The 18,687-nt window shown below is 42.8% G+C and overlaps 1 protein-coding gene across 2 annotated transcripts in view; it reads right to left on the bottom strand.

Moving 5' to 3' along the window:
• Positions 1–18,687, bottom strand: part of IQCA1 (IQ motif containing with AAA domain 1) — a 280,666-nt gene that overhangs the window by 108,308 nt on the left and 153,671 nt on the right. For both annotated transcript variants that reach the window (XM_040441110.1, XM_040441111.1), the window contains exon 6: positions 3,265–3,470. In XM_040441110.1, the coding sequence (XP_040297044.1) occupies positions 3,265–3,470 (206 nt within the window). The remainder of the gene's footprint in view (positions 1–3,264; positions 3,471–18,687) is intronic.

Here is an 18,687-nt window from a genome sequence, read left to right as displayed (position 1 = left end):
GTCCACAGAGAACGGAACAGTACCTCAGGGCTCATTATCATCAGCCACCAACCTCCACCTATTAATTTTCTGCTGGTGGAGCCAGAATCCGGAGTTCTGGACTAACTACAGCCCCCAACCTCCACAGCAGGCTCCACAGCTTCGGCACAAGTTCATCCAGAATACAGGCACCACAGCAGGTCATCAAGGTATCACGTCATCATACATCATACCGTATCCATGCGCCCTCTACCGGTGCCTCCGGAGAATGAAGAGAGGAAGAGCCCTGGATCTGCCAGTATCGAACGGAGGGATCCACTTCTCCTATCGCGGACTAGAGGTGAGTGTCCATGTCGTTTCTGGCCCAGCAGAAAAAGCAGCAAAAGCAGCAAAAACCCCGCTCCGGTGTCTCAGCAGGGGTGCCTGCACCACAGGCCAGATCTGCGCCGGTCACAGAGAGAAAACCCGCACCGAGACAGACACTCCTCCAGAGCAACTGGTGGCTAAGCTCAGCTCCACATGGCAGGGCTAAACTCGGCGTTCTCCAGAGCGCACATCGCGGCTCGAGGCAGGAGAGAGAGAGAGGGCGGCAGGAGGAGGAGCGCGGCACGCACCTACGTCATGCCGCTATCCCTGTAGTTTCTACATGAACCATTTTGGGGTGCATATATACTAAATGTTTGCGTTTAATTTTTATAAAAAGATTTTTAGGGGGGATGAGCAAAAAAACTAACAAAACACTATTCCATTGTTTATTTTCATTGCTAACCTAATATAAGTATATATTTCTACAGAACATGTTGTGAAGCTAAAATAAATATCTAATCTGCATTTATGTGTCGATTTTTTTTAAAAAAAATACATTTTTATTTACACCAAAGGCATTTTATGTGATTTTTTATTAACCTTTTTTATACTTACACTAATAGATTTATTTACTTTTTTTAAATTCCATAAAGATACTATTACTTTATATTATTTTTTTATTACAGTATACTGGCATACTTATGAATGCATCTATATTGTGCCTGAGAATAGAAATACGCTCCTCTATAACACATAGCCATTGGCTAACGTATTACCCCTTCATCATCTATCTCACTAAATTATGTTGATGTCTGATAAAACAAATCTTTATTATTTCACTTAAAAACCCAGTTCAGTTTTGCTGTATATTTTGCTCTTCTACTGCAGTCTGTGTAATTTGATAGCTCAGAGCGGCGGGTATTACTGCTACCTGCATTATTCGCTTCCTACAGTGCAGGCGGTTAGATACTTCATTGCTGCAACAGATCTCTATTAAAGCAACTTATTGACTCCACCTTATTTACTGAGGCTGATAGAAGTAACTATAAGGGTTAGGCAGGCATGCTCAACCTGCGGCCCTCCAGCTGTTGTAAAACTACAACTCCCACAATGCCCTGCTGAAGGCTGATAGCTGTAGGCTGTTTGGGCATGCTGGGAGTTGTAGTTTTGCAACAGCTGGAGGGCCGCAGGTTGAGCATGCCTGGGTTAGAGGAACCTTGTACAGTACCCAGATGAGGCTCGATGATGGCACTGAGCATGTTACCTGACAGGATCAAAGTTTTCTCTGATCATAGCAATTGTGGTGGGAGTGAAGATATTTATTACTGCTGTTTCCTGACAGTATTTGTCTGGACACAGAGGCAGTGGCCATGTGATCACCTTGACACAATAGTACATCAAGGTAAGGGAAAGGGTAAGAAGCGTGCCTAGTTTATATACGTTATTAGGGAATTATCTAATATAGAGGTCCTCTGTTCAGGATTAGGGATGAAACTTGTGTTTTTCAAGTTCGGGTTATGTAGGAATTCCATTACAGATTCCATTACTACAGAATATAACGGAATTCTAGGACAGAATGCACCACGGAAGCCTTTAAGAGGCATTCCGTTTTGCATTCCGTCATAATAGAACTCGATGGGCTGCATAACTGATCCGGCCGGTTTCCGTTATGCAGCCCATAGACTTCTATTATGACGGAATGCCTCTTAAAGGCTTCCCTGGTGCATTCCGTCATAGAATTCCGTTATATTCCGTGGTATTGGAATCCGTAACGGAATTCTTACATAACCCAAACCCGAACTTGAAAAACACAAGTTTGCTAATCCCTATTCAGGATCCCTAACTTTTATCCAGTGTAGAAAGTATCTCTTGTTATGGGGGACCTTGCACAGACAATCCATAGACACAAATGGGGATTATGTAATGTTTAATTGTCCTGTGAAAGCGTTGCAAGAAACACTAACTTTCTGGTTTCCCCACAGACTACAGCTGATCTGATGGATTCCCAGCAGCGGGACACTTTACCATCAGCTTATTGTCAAAGGACCCATTTAACAAGTAGATTGTCCAAAGCAAACAGCCCCTTAATATACACTTAGAAGATATTTACTATAAATTCACCATTATCTAAAAACAAAAACTTGCAATAAACAAACGGTTGTAAACTATATGCATATTTTCTGTAATTAAAGGGGTTCTCCAGCCATGTTACCTAAACTGTTAGTGTTAGTAACCTGTGGAAGGTAGAACTTTTATATAGTACTTACCCACCCCTTCCCGTACTGATGACGCCATCTCCGCTGACACAGGATGCAAGCTCTTCCACCTGCATCTCAACCAGATGTTGCTACTTCTTTTCCTGTTCAGGAATTCTGCATTTAGGGCTTATTCAGACGGCCGTATGCTGTCTGCAAAAATGCGGATCAGTTTTTTGCGGCCAGTTCAGCATGTCCATAAAAAACGGATAGCATTTAGTATTTTTGCGGACCCATAGACTTCAATGGGGCCATGTCCTGATTTTCACGGACAAGTATAGGACATGTTTCATTTGTTTTGCGAAACCGTGGAATAGAAAAGGGCCCCATAAAAGTGAATGGGTCAGCATCTAATCTGCAAAAAAACGGATATGCATTTTTGCGGATAGCATACGGCCGTCTGAATGAGCCCTTACTCTAATGCAGCTGAACAGGAAAAGAAACGGCCACATCCGGTCAGGACCTAGGCACAAGAGCCTGCAACTTGTGTCAACAGAGATGGTGGCATCAGCGAACCGAGGGCTGAGTAAGTTTCTGTAACTGTATTGTATGCAGTTTTTGTTATTCTGCTGTAACTTGAAAACCAATAAAAAGAGTTTAAAAAGAAAAGTACTAACTAAAAGTTCTTCCTTCCACTGTTTACTAGCAGCCTATGGTTTAGGCAAAATGGCCGGAGATCCCCTTTAAGTCTGATGATCACATTGCACACTGGATTTATTGTTACCTGCATTCTATGAACCATTGCCGAATCTGGTCTTGCAGCGTTTCCTTAATATCTAGTCCCTCTGTCTCTCGTATAGTGTCTCTTATTTGTACCAGGGAATTCTGGTAATCAGCTTCATACTGTTCTTGTAACTCGGACCGGAGGGCTTCTGTCTTTTTGGCTATCACCTCTGCCATACTTATTTTGTTGAAGTGTGCTGGTGGCACCTGGAAATACAGAAGGATAAGATATCTATTCAGATAGGTTATTTCTTTTGCATGATTAATTGTATGCTGCTTTGTTAATATGATGAACGGCTGGTATATGTCAGAAAACTGGCACATCTGTGGTAAAATCTATCACCTGTACTGTTGTATATTGATATATATTTTGCAATAATCTAGATTGACAAGTCATTTACTTTTCTAAAGACACAAATTGAGTTTGTTAGCTGTCCAACAGGAGTGGGTCAAACTCTCCTTGGTGCCGAGAGGAGAACGTTTCTCAGTGTGTCCCAGCTCAAACATGCACACTGCCATACTGCCCAACCAAACATTGGGAATCTGTCTTCTAAAAAATCCTTTTGAGCAAACCCGTAGAATTATAGGTTCCAACCTCACAATGTTACTATATAGTGTATTTTACTTTTAATATACCGTAAAATATGGAAAAGACTAATAGATTATGCATACAGTAATTAGCATAGAAATATAATACAGTTTCTTTAATGTTCTTCCTGCATATTAAAACATTTTTTTTCCAGAAAATGAAATTTTTATGTCACTGTATTCAGAACATCATAATTTTTAATTATTACATCAGCGTGACTATATGAGGGCTTGTCTTTTGCGGGCCATACATTTTATTGGTAGAATTTTGGGGTGCATATGATTTATTGGTTTAACTTTTATTATTTTTAGAGGGGGGTATTTGTGTGTTTTTTTCCCTGATAAAAATAACATGTTAACTTTGTTCGATGGGTTGTAGCAATTGCGATAGTACCAAGTATGCTTTAGTTTTTAAGGTAAAATATTGTAAAAAAGAAAAATAATTTTTTTTATTTATGTTTTTTTGTGTGGGGGCTTTTTTTTAAATAAACTTTGGTTTTAATTTATTTTGTCCTACTAGGGGACATAGTTCCATAGTTAATACGGTTGAAAAAAGACATAAGTCCATCAAGTGCAACCAAGGGATAGGAGGGGACATGAATTTTAGAAAAGAGAGTGAGAACCAGATTTCTACACATTTTCATAAGCATTAAAGGGTTGTCCAGTTTCAGAGCTGAACCCAGACATAACCCCTTCTTCTCCAATTCAGTCACTCTGAGTTGAGTATCGGAGTATTTCTTTTTCTTAAGATCCGGTGATGTACCAGGCTATCCTAGGCAGAGGTGTCCACCTAGCATTGAGCCTGGTGACGTCACCGGCACTAAGTGGCGGTCTTTAGCGCTGTCCTAGTCTTTAAAACAGGCTAGGGCAGAGATAAAGACTGCCCATTAGTGCTGGTGACATCACCAGGATCACTGCTTGGCGGGAGCCTCCGCTGAGCAATGTAAAAAGGTAAACGAGGGCAAGGGGAGTATTGGAGCATGAAATGTTCTGATGCTCAACTCAGAGTGGCTGAATCAGGGAAGAAGGGGTTATGTCTGGGTCCAGCTCTGAACTTGGACAACCGCTTTGATGTCATTTACTTTAAAGAATTAATCTAAGCCCTTTTTAAAACTGTCCACTGTTCTCGCTGTGACCATGTCCGGAGGCAGTCTATTCCATAGATTCACAGTTCTTACAGTAAAGAATCCTTGACGTCTCTGGAGACTGAACTTTTTTATCTCCAGTCGGAGGCAGTGCCCCTTGTCTTTTGAGGGGATTTTACATGGAACAGCTTTCCAGTATATTTTTTGAATGGCTCATTTACATATTTGTATAGGTTAATCATGTGCCCCCTTAGACATCTCTTCTCAAGACTAAATAAATGTAATTATTTTAATCTTTTCTCATAACTAAGATCTTCCATGCCTCTTATAAGTTTAGTTGATCTTCTTTGTACTTTTTCCAGCTCCAGAGCATCCTTTCTATGGACTGGTGCCCAGAACTGAACTGCATACTTCAGATAAGACCGCACCATCGCTTTGTAAAGTGGTAGTATTACATCCCTGCCTCGTGAGTCCATGTCTTGTTTAATACATGACAATATCCTATAGTAGCTTTAGAAGCAGCTGATTGACATTGTATTTAATCTATGATCTACAAGTACACACAAATCCTTCTCTCAAAGTGACTCTCCCAGGGTTACATCCCTTAGGACATATGATGCCCGGAGATTATTACTAACCAGATGCATAACTTTACATTTATCCACATTGAACCTCATTTGCCAAGTTGATGCCCAATCACTATGTTTGTCCAAGTCAGCTTATAGTTTTGGACATCTTCCATAGACTGCACAGTACTACATAGCTTAGTGTCATCTGCAAAAATAGAATTGGTGCAAATAATCCCGTCCTCGATATCATTAATAAATAAATTAAATAATAGAGGACCCAGCACTGAACCTTGGGGTACATCACTTATAACCTGGGACCATTCTGAATAGGAATCATTAACAATGACTTATTGACCATTAATTTTCAATCCAATTGAAAATTATACTTTCCAAGCCTATAGACTAGTGTTGATCGAGCACCAAAGTGCTTGGGTGCTCTAGTAGAACACTTTGCGCTGCTCTGGTGCTCTACAGAGCACCCGAGCACAATGGAAGTCAATGGAAGAAACCAAGCACCCCCTGCTCTGAAGAGGGGAATGTTCCGGGTCCAACTGAGGTCTATGCAGAAGATCGCTGTACAGTGATAGAATCCCCCAGTGTGAGTCCACTGCTTAGGAGTCACTGCTCTGACTCCATATATAGCTATGTCCATATATGGAGTCAGTGCTTGGGGACACCCAGTGTATGTAAATCTAATTTAGCCTCTCTTTATGAAAAGTTTCTGCCGGGACTTTCTACATTAGAGGCAAGGACTTTAACCACTCGGCTAAAACGCTGAATGATAAACTATGTCAGAAAAACCTCATAGTAGTTTGTCATTTAGTAAGTATTCCTATACAGATGAAGTATCATTTTATATTTAAGTGCAGGCTAACATGTAGCTGTATAGCATAGTGGTTAAAGTTCTTGGCTCTAATGTAGAAAGTTGTAAGTTCAAATCCCAGCAGAAATGTTTCAGAAATAGAGGCTAACTGAAATTAATATATTTTATATATTTTTTTTGTAATTGTAAAAAATGTATGGCACAAAATAAATGTGTAATTACTATATATATATATATATATATATATATATATATATATATATATATATAGTAATTACATCACAGAAACCACTGTACAGATAAAATCATACTTCTGATATATATGAATGCATAATATATGGGAAACTACTACTGATATTTTTAGGCATAATATATTTACATATATTATAATATATTATATATTCTAAATATATAATAATATATGTAAACATATTATGGCTAAAAACATATATATATATGTTTAAATTAAATTTAGCCTCTATTTCTGAAAAGTTTCTGCTGGGATTTGAACTCAAAACATTCTACATTAGAGCCAAGAACCTTAACCATTATACTATACAGCTTCATGTTAATCTGCAGTGAAATATGAAATGATACTTTTGCTGTATAGGAATACTTACTACATGACAAACTACTATGAGGTTTTTCTGACACAGTTTATCATTCAGCTTTATAGCTGAGTGGTTAAAGTCCTTACGTCTAATGTAGAAGTTAGTGGGTTCAAATCCCAGCAGAAACTTTTCAGAAATAGAGGCTAAATTGGATTTAAATACACTGACTCAAGCACATGAGGTGTTTGGCCGAGCATCACGATGCTCGATTTGAACTGGTGTTCGGCTGAGCATGCTCGCTCAATGCTACTATAGACCTTATTTTACCTATTAAATGTCTATGAGGGACAGTATCAAATGCCTTTGCAAAATCCAATAACACTACATCCACAGCCGCCCCTCTGTCCAGGCTTCTACTCACCTCCTCATAAAAACAAATCAGGTTAGTCTGACAACTTCTGTTCTTGGTAAACCCATGCTGGTTATCACTTATGATATTATTTACAGTCACATACTCCTGTATATAGTGGAGGATCTAGAGCCACCAGTATTATTATGCGACTGCATCTGCTCCCAGTCTATGTCCTGAAATGCGACCCTTAACCTGGGGAAATTGGCCTTTTCAAAATTCTGTGTTCTCTCTCAGCCAGAGTTTGCTTCTTATAGTTCAGGGGGAATATAATTATATTGAGGTCACTATTACCAAGTGTTTTTCAAACAGTAACAGTTCCAACAAGCTCGGCATTGATAGAAATTACCAGATCCAATAGAGCATCGCCCCTAGTGTGATCTTCTACAAACCCACCCATAAGTGGTCCGCAGCAAGTTGAGGGATTTTCTGCCCTTTGCAGTTAAAGCTGAACCATAACCCCAGTCAATATCTGGGAAGTTAAAATCTCCCATTATGACCACTGTACTAGCCTGTGCAGCCAGCTCTGTTTCATTATACAGCTGAACTTCTATCTCCTCTGGAATGTTAGGGGGTCTACAGATTACATTACATTAATACGCTGAACAAAAATATAAACTGAGCTGAACTTAAAGATCTTAAAGAGGACCCTTCACCTGTATAAACTATGTGAACCGAGTATGCTGCCATATAGAGCGGCGCCCGGGGATCTCACTGCACTTACTATTATCCCCGGGCGCCGCTCCGTTCTCCCGTTATGTCCTCCGGTACCTTTGCTTTTTAAGTTTTATAGTAGGCGGTGTCTGCCCAGGCTGTGAGCTGTGCGCTACTATAACTTAAAAAGCAAAGGTACCGGAGCCTATAACGGGAGAATGGAGCGGTGCCCGGGGATAATAGTAAGTGCAGTGAGATCCCCGGGCGCCGCTCTATATGGCAGCATACTCGGTTCACATAGTTTATACAGGTGAAAGGTCCTCTTTAAATATTTTCTACATACACAAAAGATCCATTACTCTCAAATATTGTTCACAAATCTGTCTAAATCTGTGTTAGTGAGCACTTCTCCTTTGCCGAGATAATCCATCCCACCTCACAGGTGTGGCATATCAAGGTGCTGATTAGACAGCATGAATATCGCACAGGTGTGCCTTAGACTGCCTACAATAACAGGACACTCTGAAATGTGCAGTTTGATCACCCAGCACAATGCCACAGATGTTGCAACGTTTGAGGGAGCGTGCAATTGGCATGCTGACTATAGGAATGTCTACCAGAGCAGTTGCCTATGCAGTGAATGTTCATTTCTCTACCATAAGCCATCTACAAAGGCGTTTCAGAGAATTTGGCAGTACATCCAACCAGTGGCGTCGCCAGGGGGGGACCAGAGGGGCCCCCTCTACATCAAGCTGTGCCCCCCAATGTGCCCCCCCAACTAAAATGTCCCCCATTCATTTTGGTACTAGTTGGTCTGTGCTGCGCACTGCGTAGGCACTAGGCAGCCCTACCGGACATCTTCTTCACATCTGATGATCTGATCTGACTGAGTCTCGGACTCGGTGCCGTTGCGGTCTCACTCTCTAGTCTCCACCCACCGCCGCAGCGCCGTGTACCCAGCCCCGCCCCAGCCCTGCCCCCGGTCCCGGCCCCAGGACCTGACCAGTTGAGTCAGACTCGGTCAGACTCAGTGGCAGTGCTGTGCATAAATCAGCACGCCGCTAGCTGAGACTAGCTGATTCTGAATCATTCAACTACTGGCAGCAGCTGCCTAAAGGGCTTCTGTCACCTCACTAAAGTCATTATTTTTTTTGCGCCGACTGAAGACATGTACGGTGCAGGCGCCAGATTTTGAATGCAGACAGGGCCAGCCAGAGGATGAGCGCGTTCGCTGGCCCTGTCAATCAACATGAGGGGGGGCGTCTTTATGAAAGGAGGATGCGGCTGCTACCAGCAAGTAACCGCCCTACTTGCTGGTAGAGAGCTCATTTACATATTATAAGAGTCAGTTTTTTGAAGAAACTGCCCAACCAAAATGAGTAAGAGCATTATATATTGATATATCGCATTAGAAGGAATTTAAGTTGCCCCAAAAAAAAATATGACTTTAGTGGGGTGACAGAAGCCCTTTAAGCCAGCCAGGCCCAGACTAGAGACTGTGAGACAGACAGTGTGTGGCGTTGCGTGGCCCTACCCTACCCTACCGATACCGAACAGACTGGACTGAGCCTGACCTAGTGGTGACGGTGTGTAGCAGGTTAACTTAATAATAAGGTACAACTTACAAGTAGTGACTAGTGACTGAGTGGACTGACTAAGTCTCTTTCTATTCTAACTAGAGAGATTAGATCTGACTCTGACTGAGTCAGATCTAATCTCGAGAAATCATGTTCAAATGTGAGCGGTGGGGAGGGTGATCTGTGGTCTGTGGATGTCATGAGTCATTACACTGTTATAGGGGGGAGGGATCTGTGGATGATACTCTTATAGTGTTATAGGGAGGGGGATCGGGGGTCTGTGGATGTCATGACACTGTTAGGGGGGGGGAATCTGTAGATGACACTGTTATAGGGAGGGGGATCTGTAGATGACACGGTTATGGGGGGGGGTATCTGTGTGGATGACACTGTTAGGCTCCATTCAGACGTCCGTAACAGCGGCAATGTGCGGGTCCGCATTTTTTTTCGGGAACGGAATTGCGGACCCGGAAGTGCGGGTCTGCATTTCCGTATACGGCAGCACGTCGTGCTGCCCTATAGAAATGAATGGGTCCGCAATTCCGTTACGCAAATTTCGGATGTGTGAATGGGGCCTTATAGGGAGAGGGATCCCGGTATGACACTGATATGGGGTGGATCTGTGGATGACACATAGCATAAGATGCTATAAACGGTATGTGTCATCCACAGATCCCCCTCCATAAGTGTCATCCACAGATCCCCAGGCAGCTAGGACATGTTGAAATCTGAGTGATTGGGGTTTTTCTTCCCCATTGCGGTTTTAGGTATTGGGTAAAGTATCGCAGCATTTCTAAGCATACTTGTGTAAATGTATCGTTGTTATAGCTCCCCCCCTACTTTTGTCCTGGCCCCCAGTGTGCCCCCCAAAAATTTGAAAGCTAGAGACGCCACTGCATCCAACCGGCCTCACAACCGCAGACCACGTGTACCCACACCAGCCCAGGACCTCCACATCCAGCATGTTCACCTCCCTGATCCTCTGAGACCAGCCATCCTGACAGCTGCAGCAACAATCAGTTTGCATAACCAAAGAATTTCTGCACAAACTGTCAAAAAGGGAGGTTCATCTGCATGCTCGTCGTCCTCATCGGGGTCTGTACCTGACTGCAGTTCATTGTGGTAACTGACTTGAGTGGGCAAATGCTCACTGTTTAGGGCAGATGGCAGACAGGATGTGTGTGACAGGATAGGTAGTGTGGGTGAGCGGTTTACTGACGTGGCGGTGGGGTTATGGTATGGGCAGGCGTATGTTATGGACAACAAACGCAGGTGCATTTTATTGATGGCATTTTGAATGCACAGAGATACTGTGACGAGATCCTGAGGCCCATTGTTGTGCCATTCATCCACGACCATCACCTCATGTTGCAGCATGATAATGCACGGCCCCGTATTGCAAGGATCTGTACACAATTCCTGGAAGCTGAAACCATCACAGTTCTTGCATGGCCAGCATACTCCCCGGACATGTCACCCATTGAGCATGTTTGGGATGCTCTGGATCGGCGTATACGACAGCGTGTTCCAGTTCCTGACAATATTTTGCAACTTCGCACAACTATAGAAGAGGAGTGGACCAACATTCCACAGGCCACAATCAACAACCTGATCAACTCTATGCGACAGAGATGTGTTGCACTGCATGAGGCAAATGGTGGCCACACCAGATACTGACTGGTTTTCTGCCCCCCCCCCCCCCAGTAAGGCAAAACTGTGCACATTTCAGAGTGGACTTTATTGTGGGCAGTCTAAGGCACACCTGTGCAATATTCATGCTGTCTAATCAGCACCTTGATATGCCGCACCTGTGAGGTGGGATGGATTATCTTGGCAAAGGAGAAGTGCTCACTAACACATATTTAGACAGATTTGTGAACAGTATTTGAGAGTATTTGAGTATTTGCCTTTCTACTTCCACCCCTAAGGTTTGAACATCCTCCCCATCCTCGCCCACAATTGCCTCTTTCCTACTCGCCTTCATATCACTCCTCACATACAGGCACACGCGACCTTCTTTTCTATTGACCCTGTCTTTCCTAAATAGTGTAAAATGCTGAATATTAACAGTCCAGCCATGTCTCAGGCACACCAACTACATCTATGTGTTCCTCCAGTACCATAGACTCCAGCTCCCCCATTTTCCTTGCTAGACTTCTGCCATTTGTGAACATACATTTTAAGTTACTATTTAAAACTATTAGTCCTTACTTCTGAGATGGCCTAATAGGCAAATATCTATGGCAGGTCTAGGGGCCTTGGTTATGCCCTCAGTTGCCATAGTAATGCATTAATCCCCTGCAATCACAGGGGGAATGATGGATAAAATAGTGGGCTCCCCTTTTCAAACAGCTTAGAAGCCACTGTCACTGTGGAATATACGAGGCTGACAGAATTGACGCCAACTTTATAGGCTTCTGATCGTACCCGATGCCTGATGGTGTTACAGCCTTGGCATCAGAATTGCAGCATGCGTAGCTCATTTGTCAGGTGACCGCATCTCTTTACATGGCACCTAAAATGAACGTTTATTAGCAGCATATCACCCGGTGCACATGGGGTTATGCTGCTGAAAATGTGCACTGCAAACTCAATGAGGGATGAATTACTGTAATAGCGGTCATTCATCCCCATGCATTTTGCATTCGGCCGTGTGAAAACCCATTAAATGAATATCTTCAGGTGTAATATTTTGGTCCATTAGATTCTGCAGTTGTTGCTGCATATAATAAAACTCAGAAGAAAATCCACAGAGATTCAGTAGGATATCTAAACTCAGAACTTGTGGAGTTAGAGAGCGTTCATTCTGCCATCCAAGTAACTCTGATCCTGAGAACATTGTGTGCAGCAAGGAATACAAGACTAGCCTTGTGTCGATGGCTCCTACTTTCTGATACTGTTGACAATGCATAACTCAGGGCTACAATTTCGAGACAGAGCTTTGTATTGTGTGAGCCTGAAAAGAGAATGTAATTGTGATCTATAGCATTAGAGGTCAGGGGAGTTTACAAACTTACTAAAATGGTCTCAAGGGTCTCCCCCTTGAGACCATTTTAGTCAAAGTTCTGGAAAGCTTTTCCGATTGTGTGAATAGCATTTATAAAAAATGAAAGCAGAAGTGGGACCAAGACAACTACTATATCCAGAAAATTGGACCTGCTCTTATGCCGTATAGATAGAAATGGCACAAAATGTCATTAACTCTTTTACATAAACTTAGTATTGTCATTATTGACGAAGACAGCCAAGCCGTGTGTTTCGGTGCCATAGACAGTGAATGAAGTGGCAGCACACATTCTCGACTGCTGCTGAAATTCAACTCCTCATGGCTGTAGTCTTATAGTTGGGGAGAATGGAGACATGGGACCCCTGTTCTGGTGACCAGCGAGGTCCTAGTGACCAGATGTCACCACAATGGGCAGCACATTGGCTCAGTGGTTATCACGGGGCTTTGCAGTGCTAAGGTCCTAGGCTCAAATATGACCAAGGGTAACATTTGTGTGGAGTTTGTATGTTCTCCCTGTGTTTGCATTAGTATCTTCCCACACTCCAAAGACATACTCATTAGGAATTTAGATTGTGAGGATGTCTGTAATGGGCTATATAAATAAGTAAGAAATATATCTAGCAGGTATAACGCAGTAAAATACACATTTAAACGTTCTTTTTTATTTAAAGTGGTTGCCTCATCTCAATATTTATGGCATATTGCCAAGATATGCCATAAACATCAGATAGGTGCGGTTCCCACCTCTGGGACCAGCTACTGCCTCCGGGATGGGTCCCCTGATGTGAAGGCAGAGCAGCCACACAAGTGCAGCCACCCTCCACTTGGCGCCATGACAGTTCCAAAAATAGTGCACTCGCTCAGCTATTTTTGCTTCACTATAGTATTATTTACGCAATGACTGGGCTCCACATGTGACTATATGATTGTATGTAAAATGATGGTGCCTCATATTGCAGACCTGCAGAGCTTACAGGGCTACAATACAGGTCTATGTGGTTCTGCTCTATTGTCTTAAATGGGTGTTCCATTGTATTTTTGTATTGGCCCCACCTGCCACCAACATGACTACAGCCAGCAGTTTTCGGATCCAGTCTACTTGTGTTGGCACAGTCTGCTGCCAATTTTGACCTACCTACAATATAAGGCTAGTTTTAGATTTTATTCCAGGACCACTTTAAGTTCCCAATCTGCCCCTGGTTCCCAAACCATCACAGCTATGTTGGATTCATTTTTGAACAGGCATTAATTAATCCTAAGGACTTTTTTTTTTTAATGAAGTCCATAAGATATCTGTCATGGTTACAGTATTTTTGATGGCAAGAATACCTCTACAAACTTCACTAAACCATAACTGAAACTAGTTGGAAGGCTGAAAAGTCAGCCTGAATTTGTGGGAGGGGCATCTGACCTTCTTAAGCGCCAGCCCCCAGCTCCTCAGGGCGCTTCTGTTCATACCCACCCCCCTGTTTCTCAACACTCCCTTTAGGGTACGCCCACTGCTAGGCTTACCCTCGCTCCTGGCTCCCGGCACAACACAGCCAGCTTAGGTCAGGGGTAAGCGCTTCCCCTCATCTGTAGCCCTAAGCCTCTCCCATAAATAAAGTGTGAACAATGTTCATTACTGCTCTTCTTTTTTAGGTCTGATTAATAAGCAAGGTCATTCTTACTTTAGATGATGCCCGATGAGGGACTTTTTCTACCCCCATTATGGTATATAGTCATACTGTGCACAAATAGCCATACCATACAGTGCCTATTGCCTAAATATAAGCTCCATACAGTATGGTGGCCAAATCATATAATAGGGTCATATGTTGGTGAAAATATGTCTTTACACAGTTAAAATAACTACATGGTGCCTCCCCCAGCATTGACTGCAAAAATGATCTGCACTGCTGTACCACTGTGATACCACAATACCACCATCAGGGCTAAATACTATAATACTACCATACATTGCATACTCTATAAAAGTACAACTCATACATTATATATATATGTAATGTAGTAGCCTAAAATAAGCCTTTTTATACAATGTGTCACATCCTTATAGCAGTACAGCTTACTACATACACTAAGTATCTTCCATGACTCCGGCTCTAGTTTTGTTCCCTGGTTTCTTCCCCCGTTCAGCACCCAATAGCAATAAATTGTCAAGTGAGTGCACCTCAATGCACAGTGTCAATGGCTGAGCGCTGGCCTTACATTGGCGACCACCATCCATTTCACTATAACCAGGCACTGAAAATAATGGTGCCTATAGAGGACAAATTCGGGAGGCCTATGAGAAACAAAACTGTCATGCTGTCATGGAAGAAACGGCTGCAAAGTTGTGTAGCTTGCTGAATTTCAGGTCCTCTTTAAAAACTGTAAGGCATAAAGAAATATAGACGACCATACAAAATCAAAGAATACATGCATATTAGACTTAATAAAAGTTAATATTAACAGTATAAAAATCTGTATACAATATATATTGACGGTATATGAGCAAAAATAGTACCGAATAAGACTCCAGTTGCTCTTTTAGCGTAAAGCCTTTTATTTCACATAAAATCTCTTTGTATAGCTGTCGTCTTTTCCCCTCGTGCTCCTATACTGTTTCACCATTGACGATCATGGGCCTGTGCCAGAGACACCTGCCTGGCATGCACAATGCTTCATTGTCTGGGAGGGAAACTAATTAGCAGGCTGCAGTAGCAGGTTCATATCCCCTGGCCAGGAGTTAATTCCGACAGCCTCCTTGTGTTGCAGAGTCAGACATGGGATCCGTAGCTGTCCTATGTGCCCTTCCCACGATTCAGTTCCAAAGCCACGTGTTATTTGTTAGGATCCCACGTAACATTCATTGCCATTGCTTTGTCAGTGACTTCCTGACATGCAGCTGGTTAAGTTGTTGAAGGAAAATGATTGTGTTGCCCCCTCTTCCCTCCTCGAGAGCAGCAGGGGAAAAAACACTAAATAATAAAGCAAACAACCAGCGCACTGAAAAAAAAAAAAAAAAGCCACTCGAAAAAATGAAAAGGCACTAAACAATGGGTCTCGGGAAAGCCTCTGGCTTCACAAAATGTCAAGCTATGTTGTCTCTCTTAAGGTTTTTATCCCAAAAAATTTCATTATAATAATGTGAATTTCAGAACAGAACCGATTTTTAGGTGGGTGATTGATGGCTACTTCTGGCCTGTGGTCAGACTTGCCATATATTGTATTAACATTCACTTTGGATGTACTTCAATGTGTCCAATACAAGGTTACATCAGGGAGCCTCATAAAAGTCAACGGAGACGGGATGGAGTCAGAAGATTTATCCCCTTATATTCCATAGAAAGCTTGCATTACATTTGTGGTTGCCTCAGTAGGCATCAGTATATGGGGACAATCACAGCACAATTCAAGTTAGTTCTGTTAGAAGTCCTTTTATATGGACTGATGATTGAGCAAAAAGTCATCTGCCTGTATGAAGGAACTTTTTGGACTATGGGGCGTAGCTATAGGGGAAGGCCTAAACCCACAAGGGGCCCCCTCAGTAGGAAGATAAAAATATGCTATTGTCAGGGCCCCTCAACAGTATTATACAATGACTTTATATACAGTGACACTGTAGGAAACGGACGAATCTACTGTCGGGTCTTGTCTGAGAGCTCGATCTTGACTAGCCACACAAGTGGAGGTTGCAAGTGAGTTTGGGGTTGCAAAGAAGTTGCTGGAGGGAGGGACCCCATTCAAAAATTTGCTGTGTGGCCCTGTCAGTTATAGTTATGCCAATGTTTTGGAAAGTTTTGATTTCCTGGCAGAAACCTTTAATTTCAATAAATAATAACAATAATAATTTGTGATGAGCGGCAGGGGCAATATTCTAATTCGCAAATATTTTGTAGAATATTCACCATATATTCGTGAATTCCCGAATTCGAGATTATATTCTTGATTGCGAAAACCGGCAATGTATTATTTGCGTAATAAAATAGGCAACTTAGGGGTAGGCAACTTTTCTATTGGCTGCTAAGGATGTTGCTAAGCTGTGACAAAGCCTTCTCATTGGCCCACAAGCTAGAAGAAGGGAGGGGTGATCACCTGATGTGTACTGTGTTAAAAAAAAAAAAAAAAATGAATATTCGTCATTACGAATATATAGCACTATATTCTAAATATTCACGATAAAAATTCGCTTTTTGAATATTTGCGCTCAACACTAATAACAATAATAACAATTTCACCATTGTGGGATCACTGCTTAAAGGGGGTTTTACACCATGAATCCCCCTGCAATAGCACAGCAGTAAGCAGTATGTAAATGTAATTGGGGTGCAGCTTCTGCATAGTGCCAAGTCAGGAGCTACAAGTCCAACGCAGCCTCTGTTCCATGGTCTATTTTGGGTCCAGTAAAGTTCTGAGCCCGCTTCCCTGCATGGTAAGCCATAAGGATATACACTGCTCAAAAAAATAAAGGGAACACTTAAACAACACAATGTAACTCCAAGTCAATCACACTTCTGTGAAATCAAACTGTCCACTTAGGAAGCAACACTGAGTGACAATCAATTTCACATGCTGTTGTGCAAATGGGATAGACAACAGGTGGAAATTATAGGCAATTAGCAAGACACCCCCAATAAAGGAGTGGTTCTGCAGGTGGTGATCACAGACCACTTCTCAGTTCCTATGCTTCCTGGCTGATGTTTTGGTCACTTTTGAATGCTGGCGGTGCTTTCACTCTTGTGGTAGCATGAGACCGAGTCTACAACCCACACAAGTGGCTCAGGTAGTGCAGCTTATCCAGGATGGCACATCAATGCGAGCTGTGGCAAGAAGGTTTGCTGTGTCTGTCAGCGTAGTGTCCAGAGCATGGAGGCGCTACCAGGAGACAGGCCAGTACATCAGGAGACGTGGAGGAGGCCGTAGGAGGGCAACAACCCAGCAGCAGGACCGCTACCTCCGCCTTTGTGCAAGGAGGAACAGGAGGAGCACTGCCAGAGCCCTGCAAAATGACCTCCAGCAGGCCACAAATGTGCATGTGTCTGCTCAAACGGTCAGAAACAGACTCCATGAGGGTGATATGAGGGCCCGACGTCCACAGGTGGGGGTTGTGCTTACAGCCCAACACTGTGCAGGACGTTTGGCATTTGCCAGAGAACAGCAAGATTGGCAAATTCGCCACTGGCGCCCTGTGCTCTTCACAGATGAAAGCAGGTTCACACTGAGCACATGTGACAGACGTGACAGAGTCTGGAGACGCCGTGGAGAACGTTCTGCTGCCTGCAACATCCTCCAGCAATGCCAGCATGACCGTTTTGGCATTGGGTCAGTAATGGTGTGGGGTGGCAATTCTTTGGAGGGCCGCACAGCCCTCCATGTGCTCGCCAGAGGTAGCCTGACTGCCATTAGGTACCGAGATGAGATCCTCAGACCCCTTGTGAGACCATATGCTGGTGCGGTTGGCCCTGGGTTCCTCCTAATGCAAGACAATGCTAGACCTCATGTGGCTGGAGTGTGTCAGCAGTTCCTGCAAGATGAAGGCATTGATACCTGAATCCAATTGAGCACATCTGGGACATCATGTCTCGCTCTATCCACCAACGTCACGTTGCACCACAGACTGTCCAGGAGTTGGCAGATGCTTTAGTCCAGGTCTGGGAGGAGATCCCTCAGGAGACCGTCCACCACCTCATTAGGAGCATGCACAGGTGTTGTAGGGAGGTCATACAGGCACGTGGAGGCCACACACACTACTGAGCCTCATTTTGACTTGTTTTAAGGACATTACATCAAAGTTGGATCGGCCTGTAGTGTGTTTTTCCACTTTATTTTGAGTGTGACTCCAAATCCAGACCTCCATGGGTTAAAAAATTTGATTTCCATTTTTTAATTTTTGTGTGATTTTGTTGTCAGCACATTCAACTATGTAAAGAACAAAGTATTTCAGAAGAATATTTAATTAACTCAGATCTAGGATGTGTTATTTTTGTGTTCCCTTTATTTTTTTGAGCAGTGTATTTAAACATGGAAGATTTGCTTGAAAAACTTCTGATTCATTCATCTAAATAGATTTGTTTCAAAGACAAGCACATTGATTTCTGAAAGTCCCGTTCACATGAATGGAACAGTTGTAAACATTTCTTCAACTTATCTGCTATCATCGTGTGAATATAGTTTAGTAG

Source organism: Bufo bufo, chromosome 7, assembly GCF_905171765.1.
Source record: "Bufo bufo chromosome 7, aBufBuf1.1, whole genome shotgun sequence".
In the NCBI taxonomy this organism is placed as follows: Eukaryota; Metazoa; Chordata; class Amphibia; order Anura; family Bufonidae; genus Bufo; species Bufo bufo.
Note: the sequence above shows the minus strand (reverse complement) of the source record. Positions and strands in the feature narration are given on the sequence as shown.